The 9,882-nt window shown below is 38.8% G+C and overlaps 1 protein-coding gene across 1 annotated transcript; it reads left to right on the forward strand.

Annotated features, from left to right (window-relative positions):
* The first annotated feature begins 1,670 nt into the window (after nucleotides 1–1,670).
* On the forward strand, nucleotides 1,671–9,135 carry LOC117399669 (threonine synthase-like 1). Its single transcript, XM_033998985.3, has 2 exons — nucleotides 1,671–1,884; nucleotides 6,022–9,135. Exon 2 carries the CDS (start codon nucleotides 6,056–6,058, stop codon nucleotides 8,276–8,278), a length of 2,223 nt encoding a protein of 740 aa, XP_033854876.3. The 5' UTR covers nucleotides 1,671–1,884; nucleotides 6,022–6,055; the 3' UTR covers nucleotides 8,279–9,135.
* Nucleotides 9,136–9,882: the final 747 nt, after the last annotated feature.

Genomic DNA, 9,882 nt, shown 5'->3' on the forward strand with positions numbered 1-9,882 from the left:
ATGCAAGCTCGGCACCCAACTGGCCATTGCCACCAGTGAACACCAGCGGGACTGGGATCAGCACCTGCCGCTCATCCTGCTCACTTGCCACACCGCAGTACAGGAGTCGACGCACTGCACCCCTGCTCTGCTAATGATGGGACGGGAACTGCGGACACCAGCTGCAATCCCCTATGGACAACCCCCAGGGGTAAAGGAGTCGCCAGGGATGGAGTACGCCCAACGCCTGCAGGATCGGTACCAGTTCGGCCAGTTCGGTACCTGCAAGGGACTCTCCCCAAGGCGAGAAGCGGGAGCCACAACACCGCCGGCCTCCTACTCGCTATAAGGACTTTGTGTCTTCCGCTGCCCAGCCCAGTTGGGCAATCGAACCATGCTGGTTCCAAAAAGTGTTCTAAAAGCTGGTTACTGTTCCAGGATTGCAGTGAAGCAGACAGAGCAGTGGTCTCTGAGTAATTAAAGCAATTGAACTTGAATCAAGCATGTTGTCTCCTTCCTTTCTACTTCCTGCGAAACGCTACAATATATTCTAGGACATGCCTACATTTCAATATCCTTATTTGTTGCACTGTGTGGTTACCTTTTTTTACATATAGAATTTACTGAAAACATCATGGAGTAATTATTAATCAAATACGCTTAGTTTTGCTGTTCTGTACTAATTTTACTAACATTTTACTGCAAATAAAATGTTAGTATATATATATAATCAAAATAATAAGAAATTCAACTTGAAATTGTGAAATGATTACATGGCAGGTTCACTTTAACGTGCCTCAAATATACCCTTTAGTGAAAAAGATCATTAATTAAATAGACTGATTAAAAGCTGCGTTTTGATAGAGGTAAATCATTATAGTATCTGTAAATGCCAGCTAAATCTGAATAAGTTCCTGCACGTCAGCTTGAATGGAGGTGTTAGATAATGCTGAATGGCATTACACTGCAGATTTGTGCTTAAACAAGCTAATTATCTATTTTAAAAAAAAGGTTGAGCTATTTTTTTAACATCTAAAATTGATATGAAAAAGGAGAATAGTGTTGCTATGTAACAGTTGACTTAACTGAGCTGTGCCCACTAACCAGTAATACGTGTCATCATAAAGTTTTAAAAAGAGCTGGTTTTGTCGTAGGATATATTAAGTTATTGTAGTAAACAGGATACATAACAAGGGCCAGTGTTTACCGGAAATTGCCTATGTTTTCTCTGAAATGACACCACATAATTTATATATATCTGTGTCCGATTTAAACAATAATTTATTACACTTAAAAAAGTTTCCATTAAAAAAAAAAAATCAAAAGCACAAATCACTAAAGATTAAAGCTATGTGTTTCAGAGTCGGACTGTCCTGTGTTGTGTGACTGAGCGCAGTTCAGTTTCTGAAGCTAAGCACAACTAGACAGAGAGGTATGATATATACTTCGAGTTGCGTGTGATGTTACATTATTTTCTTCTTGTGCCGCGGTGTTTTTAAATGCAAGTAAACCAAAAATAATCTTAAGATACAAAAATATAACCATTTTGAAGAATGACGTTTTTTTTGTGGTGGTATTTATTTTCATTTCCCTTGTTATTTTATTTGAAATCTATTTTCATTTGTGGAAAACACCGACACCAATAGAACTAGTTTCACAATTGTAAACGCGTGTGTCCTCCTCGAGCTACCGTACTGACATGGGTATGCTATCTCTCCGAGTACTTGAGACAGGATTTTAATAGGCTCTGGTGACTGGGAAGCAACGAAACGGAGCAACGGGATTGGAGCGACATCTGTTGTGATATTGAAGGACAATCTGCTGATGCCAACACCCGGATAATGAACTGAAAACGCTCTTTTGAAGTTGAAAGAGGTCCCTTTCTTGTTGTGTTAACGCAAATTGGTGAGTAAACAGAAAAAAAGTATGCAGGTTGGGATCAAGAATATGCTGACTGGGACAAATCATTTTAGGCATCAACTTTCAAAGATTTTTTTGGTGGTGGGGTGTATTTAGTAAAGCTTATTGGCGGCGAAAATTGTATGATACAGTATTTCTTTTTATTATCGTATATCGTATATATAGGGTGCGTTCAGGACACTTTTTTGCCGTCTAGATTGCAGACGGTAGTCTGCGCGTAACGTCACGGTCTGTGCAGACGGGGCGTGGACAGCTTTGGTAGATGAACAACAGTTCTGAGCAGAACCAAAATGGAGGTGGTGTTGAGAGAAATTCTAATCGCAGAAGAAGTGGATGCAATTGAACTTCCCTTTGTGCTCCACCAGCTTCATAATTTACAGCATGATTAGAAAACGTATAGTAGAAACAGTCCCTGCTATAAAGAGATAATATAAACGTATGTTTTGTGATGTGAGACAAATTAATGAGTATTATAACGGGAAGGATTCCCCCGCCCCCGCCCTCTCACAAAGTGGTTTGTTAGACAGTACTGCTCTTTTGAGGATGCAACATCGACAATGGATAATTGCAAAGCATACGACATGGTTTATTTAGATTTCCAGAAAGCTTTTGACAAAGTCCTGCATAAAAGATTAATTCTCAAACTGAACGCCGTAGGGATTCAAGGAAATGCATGCACTTGACTTGGATTAGGGAGTGGTTAACATGTAGAAAACAGAAAGTACTGATTAGAGGAGAAACCTCAAAATGGAGCGAGGTAACCAGTGGTGTACCACAGGGATCAGTATTAGTTCCTCTGCTTTTCCTAATCTACATTAATTAAATTTTAGATTCTGGTATAGTAAGCAAACTTGTTAAATTTGCAGACGACACAAAAATAGGAGGAGTGGCAAACACTGTTACAGCAGCAAAGGTAATTCAAAATGATCTAGACAGCATTCAGAACTGGGCAGACACATGGCAAATGACATTTAATAGAGAAAAGTGTAAGGTACTGCACGCAGGCAATACAAATGTGCATTATAAATATCACATGGGAGATACTGAAATTGAAGAAGGAATCTATGAAAAAGATCTAGGAGTTTATGTTGACTCAGAAATGTCTTCGTCTAGACAATGTGGGGAAGCTATAAAAAAGGCCAACAAGATGCTCGGATATATTGTGAGAAGTGTTGAATTTATATCAACGGAAGTAATGTTAAAACTTTACAATGCATTAGTAAGACCTAGAAAGAGTGCAAAGAAGAGCAACCAGAATTATCCCAGGTTTAAAAGGCATGTCGTATGCAGACATGCTAAAAGAATTGAATCTATTCAGTCTTGAACAAAGAAGACTACGCAGTGATCTGATTCAAGCATTCAAAATCCTAAAAGGTATAGACAGTGTCGACCCAGGGGACTTGACCTGAAAAAAAAAACAAGGACCAGGGGTCACAAATGGAGATTAGATAAAGGGGCATTCAGAACAGAAAATAGGAGAAACATTTTTACACAGAGAATTGTGAGGGTATGGACCCAACTCCCCAGTAATGATATTGAAGCTGACACCCTGGGATCCTTCAAGAAGCTGCTTGATGAGATTCTGGGATCAATAAGCTACTAACAACCAAACGAGAAAGATGGGCTGAATGGCCTCCTCTCGTTTGTAAACTTTCTTATGTTCTTATGCACAAAAGGTCACCTATCTCACTTCAACTACCTGTTATTAAAGCTGATTTATTCTCCTTAATTCAAAGTAGGTTATTCCCTTTCCCTGATAGCCTTTCATCAATAACCAATTACACCTGCTGAAAATAACAGAGAGGTTTAGGTTCATTATTTTATTTTTTTACATGTTTAAACCATTAGAATAAATATCTGAATATTTGAAAAGTATAATAACTGTGTGGAAAAAGAGTTAAATCATTTTAATTTGTATTACAAATCATTCATAAGATAATTAATGACATGACTCGAAGGTGATTCACATCAACTGACTTGGTGGCAGTAGCACATGGAGTGAGGATTGTATCTGGTTGCCTACACACTTCTTTGGCAGCCAATGCTCGTCTGTTGTTTAGAGCCGCAGCTGCTCTAGCTCAGAACCATTTGAGAAGCTGCGTGGCTGTGCAGACTTTTAAGCCCGTGGATGCGTGACCTGGTGACGTCTTTTCCGGCTGAGTTCACGCAGACGATGAATTTGGACAGGTTATCCGCAGAATCTTCGCTGAGTCTGAGCAGATTTAGCAAAGTCTGCGTATAGTGAACGCACCCATAGTGTTGTAGAGAATTCCCGGCATGCATACTGAGTACAAAGAGATCTGATCACTTTTAAATGCAAATTAAATAGTTTACTAGAATTACAATCTGAAGAATTTAAGTGAGCATCCATTCATTACATAATGTAACTTTTAGCTTTAAGGTTACATTTAATTTATGCTTCAAAGGAGGTGATTGACATGTTTGCCTTGGTATAAACCCCAAGCGATTATCTGAAAATGGTGCTTTTAAATAGTTTTGTCAGTTTCAGGAAGCCTCAAAGTGTACAGGGTTGAGAAAGTCTGTTCTAACTAATGTTTTCGGAATACTGAATCAGAAAACTGATTTTCTTAAAACGTCACTTTTCTGTGTTTACATGATTAATGATAGAAAGTCTAATTAGAATTCAACAGTATACATGGATTGAAGTTTTCGGAAAACGCAGGATATTTTCACATGCAAAGTACTGTAGTACACTAAGTACGATTTGAACAGACCGGACATTTCTGCGATAGAGCGGAGAGCAATCCAATAAATCAAGTGCTTTATCGAAGTGTCAGGTCTTAAATTCAAAGATTACTATCCTATACCTCTATTCAGATTCCCCACAATGTGCAATCAGCCTTTCCAACAGCTCATCCTGTTCTATATTACCAGTTTCTTTTGCAGACATTATTTTAAATTATCATGTAATTTTAAAGCTGGAAAACATGTGCTGCTTCAGTATGGGTTATTCAAAAAATACATACGGACTTTAACAAATGTATTACTTTATCCCTAAATAGACACATGGATGCATGCAGACTAACTACAGATTATTATTATTTTCTCTGTTTTCTAAAACCACGTGCAGGAATGAAGGTCAAAGTTTGCACATGTGCAGTACGCTATCAGAATAAGTTTTCCGGAAAGTGCGTTTACATGATATACATTTGGTTCAGAATTGAATCGGAAATTTCTAAGTGCTATTTTCCGAAAACTGACCTTCGGAATATTCCGATACATTTTTCGAAAACTGTTTACATGACTTTTGATATCGGAAAAATATCGGTATTCTTATGCTCATGTAAGTGCACAGGAGAGGCAGACAGGGAGAGAGCACACATTATTACAAACAGGATTGCTCTAAATTGTCCCATCATTATAATTTCTCTGTCCGGGGACACAGTAATGTAGGTGGGTATCCATCAGTTAGTTCTACACAGAACCACTTAACCAATTGTAGCAACACTTGCGAAGGCCCTTCTGTAACAAATGGTCTGTATCACAATGTTATGAAATGTGGATGCTGTTTGTCTTTCTGTACTTTGTATAAGTTTATATCTATAGAACCAGTTTTCCAGATGACATAAAACTTGCTAACCTTCTTTAGCGCAGATTACGATCTCAGAGTATAAGGAGGCTGTCTGTATATCTGTCTGTATGTCACACATTTTTATGTATCAAATTCTGTTAAAACTTGCTTAGGATATTCTTTAGAACAATTTAGGAGTGCAATCTAGGGATATAGAGTCTGTTTGTCTATCTGTCCGACCCTCTCTCTGTATTAATAATTGCATTTAGCAGACGCTTTTATCTAAAGTGACTTGCAGAGACTAGGGGCTGAACTACACATCAAAATGATTGTTATGACAAAATTGATACTACAGTACAAACGAAACACAAAACCAACGAGACAAAATTGTAAAGAGACTATGTTATAATGTTAGCACTGCTTAGGACACAACATTTGTAGTTCTAAAATCTACATTTAATTTAGTACTAAAAAAACAGACACACATAGTTTTAGTTTAGTGATCAGGCTCAATGGTAAAGTTCTTAAAACTGCCATTGATAGGAGTTCATCTGAGCAAAATTAATAATTCCCTTTTTCTGTGCCCTTAGACTGGACTCAGTGTTTTCAAGTTCTCCTTTCAAGATGGTTCCAGTTTCTTCATTTTGTCTTGTGAAATTACTGCTAACAAAGGGAAGACTGACACATTGCTTATTAAGAGAGAGAAAGACTTTCAAGTGCCTAACAACAACCTTCCTGTGTGCAGGACCCAGCACAGCATGTTTGTCCACTCTGGGGTCAAGCATTGGAAAAAAAAATATCCTCATCATGGGCCCTCCTGGAGCTGGAAAAACAACTGTAGGGAGAATTATTGGCCACAAATTGGGACTCCCTGTCATAGATGTAGATGATGACATTCTAGAGAAAGCATGGGACATGACTGTAGCAGAAAAACTGTCAAAGGTTGGTGGGGAACAGTTTTTAGAAGAAGAAGGCAGAGCCCTTTTAAACTTTACAATTTCTGGGAGTGTCATTTCATTGACTGGGTCCAATCCAATACACTCTAGGAGCATGGAACATGTGAAACAGAATGGAATAGCGGTATATCTTGATGTCTGTACAGAGGACATCATTGAGAGGCTTGAGAGAATGAAAGTTGATAGAATTGTTGGGCAAGGTCCAGATGTTTCATTGAGGGACATTTTACAATACAGACAGCAATTTTACAAAAAGTGGTATGATACACGGGTGCTGTGTGGCGCTGGTGACACACCCGACGAAATAGCAGATAAAGTACTTGAAGCAGTAAAGAGATACCAAGACTCAGAATCGGAGACCTTTGTTTCAACCAGAGGATCAAATACTGGCAAAACGTTCTTCAGTGATGTCATTGTTGAGGGTCTGGCCCCAGATGGAGGGCTGTATGTGCCCCTGAATGGTCTTCCGAAGCTCACTTCCAGTGAGTGTCAGAGGCTGGTGGATATGTCTTTTCCTGAAAGAGCTCAAGTGCTACTGGAAAGATGCATACACCCTGCTGATGTACCCTCTGCACATCTGCTTGAGATAGTGGAACGGGCATATGGGGAAAACTTTGCTTGCTCAAGGATTGCTCCAGTCCGACACCTGATGCACAACCAGTATGTTCTGGAGCTGTTTCATGGGCCCACTGCTTCTTTTAAAGATTTGTCTCTGCAGCTGATGCCCCAGCTTTTTGCATACTGCATACCTCAAACGTGCAATTATTTAGTCTTGGTGGCAACCTCTGGAGATACAGGTAGTGCAGTTCTTGAAGGTTTCAACAATCTTAGTGACATTGATAAGCAGAGGATCAGTGTGCTGGCATTCTTCCCTGAAAAAGGTATCAGTTCAATTCAGAAGATGCAGATGACTAGATATGTTGAAGAAAATGTAAAAGCAGTGAGCGTCAACTCTGACTTTGACTTTTGTCAAAGAGCAATCAAAAAGATGTTCACTAATGCTGAGCTGACAGGTTTTCTTGCAGTTGAATACGGTACAGCCTTGACTACTGCAAACTCCATAAATTGGGCACGTCTGCTCCCACAGGTGGTTTACCATTCTTCAGCATATTTTGATCTTGTCAGCCAAGGTGTCCTTGCGTTCGGAGATCCCATAGATGTTTGTATTCCTACCGGTAACTTTGGAAATGTTTTGGCAGCTGTGTACGCAAAACGAATGGGAATTCCTATCAGAAAGTTAATCTGTGCTTCAAATCAAAATCACATTCTTACTGACTTCCTAAGGACAGGGGAGTATGATCTCAATGGTAGACGCCTTCTAATGTCAGCTTCTCCTTCGATAGATATTCTGAAGTCATCTAACCTTGAAAGATATCTGTACCTCATCTCAAACGGTGACTGGCAGCTAGTGAGGGATTTATACTCCCAGCTAGAAAGGCAGAATCTTTTTCGGGTGCCAGGGTCTTTACTCGAGAGAATTCAGCAGGATTTCCTGGCAGGCTGGTGCTCTGAGGAGGAGTGTTTAGCCACTATCCAGTCTGTGCACTCCGCGGCAGGATACATTCTGGACCCCCACACAGCTGTTGCCAAAGTTGTAGCAGACCGTCTGCAGGACGGGACGTGTCCAGTGGTCATTGCCTCTACAGCTCATTACGCCAAGTTTGCACCTGCTGTCCTAAAAGCTTTGAAGTTTAAGGAAGTAACTGCGAATCCACTACATCAGCTTGAGCTGCTCCGTTCATTGGGTTCACTGCCTTCTGTTCATAACACTTTGCTAGAGTCTCTGAAAGAAGAAGACAAACAGAAGCACAAGGTGTGTGAAGCCGACCACAATGCCCTCATCCACCAAGTAGAAACTTTCATTCAGGATAAGTTCATGAAAGTATGGTAAAGCAGTAAATGAACAAAGCTCACATTGATGCTTTAGGGAATTCAAAGAACAGTCAGACGAGACTACAATGTACAAAGTACAATACATTTAACTTGCTGAATATGCAAAACAACAATAGGCTTGTGCATCTTTAATACGAGAGCTTCCTTCACTAGGGCTGTGCATCAGTTAAGTCTTCATGATACCTCTAGGAATACATTGCATCTAAATGAAAATGTGCCTCATGGTGTCACTACAGCTAAGCTGGACTACATCTTAATTAAATTGGGCTGTCAAAAAAGCCTACATAATTTAAATTGGTATAATTAACAGATTTATGTGACAAATAGAACAAAAAAGCGTTTCCCAAGGTCAAAGAACCATAACACTGCAAATATGATGAAATAAAGAAAAAACACAACATTTAAGTAATTGCAATAAGAATTGCTCCGGCTGTTCATGCCCTTGGTCTCTTTAAAGCAGACAACTATTGTGTTTGTACTGTAAAGTGAATGTATGCCCATGGGGGCAGGTTGAGACCACTAATTTAAACTAATTTCACTTGTGACCTGAGCCAAATTCTTCCACTTGCTACATTGGTGAAAATAAGCCTGCTGCACCACCTAACCCCACAAAAGGTTGTAATTTAATGAATGGAATCCCCTCTCTGTATGTGTATGTCTGTCTGTACTGTATGTGTCATATTCAGGTATCATACATTTTAATAAACAAAATCCCTTGCATCCAATGATAGCAGATGTCCTTGGCCAGTGGTAATGCAGTTAACAACAAGTTTGGTGACTTTGTATATTGTTTGTTTTTATTATTCTGTGCTACCTTATTAAAAAAAACCCGATGTGGTTCATATTGGATCTTCATCTCATGGAATTGGTTATTTTTGTGGGTGCATGTGTTTGTGCTATTAGTAAGTAAAAAGCTTTGTGATGCATTCAAATGATTGAAACCACACAGAGGCTTGTAACTAATACAATAGAGCAGAACGAAAATAGAAGCTGCCAAAGTACATTAAACCGAAAGAGTATTGAATTGAGGTTGACAGTCAATGACACAAATCCACCACAAGATGGCATGCTCACTTCTATTACGCTAAATGTTTCAGAACGGTCTCGTATGCCTGATTAAATACGTTAAACATAAAATCATAGGCTAGGCAGGTCTCAGGATCTTTCATTACACAAACGAATAAAGAAGACTAGTTAAAATGACTGCATATTTTAATTTTATAAAGTAACATGAAAAATCAATCTACAGCCAAAGTGTACAGATACATGATCTTTTATGGAGTTACATTTTCCAATGTAATACAATACCCTTCCTATGTACAATTTACTTAATCATTTTTATCCATTTGTGAAGTATAATTCTGCATTGCTTTTGTATTTCAACCTAATTTTAATTAGATTTTTTTTTCTATATTCTGAAATATGTGTTTTTTTTTTCCTTGTTCCAGAGCTTCATTAGCAACATAAGTTACCAAGCTTTGAAAACCAAGCCCTTGTTTAAAAATGCATATTCGGATTGTTAGATCGCTAATGGTAGAAAAAACTTTTTTGAATACTGCAGTAATTATACCATTGTATCTATTATTTATTTTCCATGCAAGG

This window comes from Acipenser ruthenus, chromosome 4, assembly GCF_902713425.1.
Source record: "Acipenser ruthenus chromosome 4, fAciRut3.2 maternal haplotype, whole genome shotgun sequence".
NCBI classification, from domain to species: Eukaryota; Metazoa; Chordata; class Actinopteri; order Acipenseriformes; family Acipenseridae; genus Acipenser; species Acipenser ruthenus.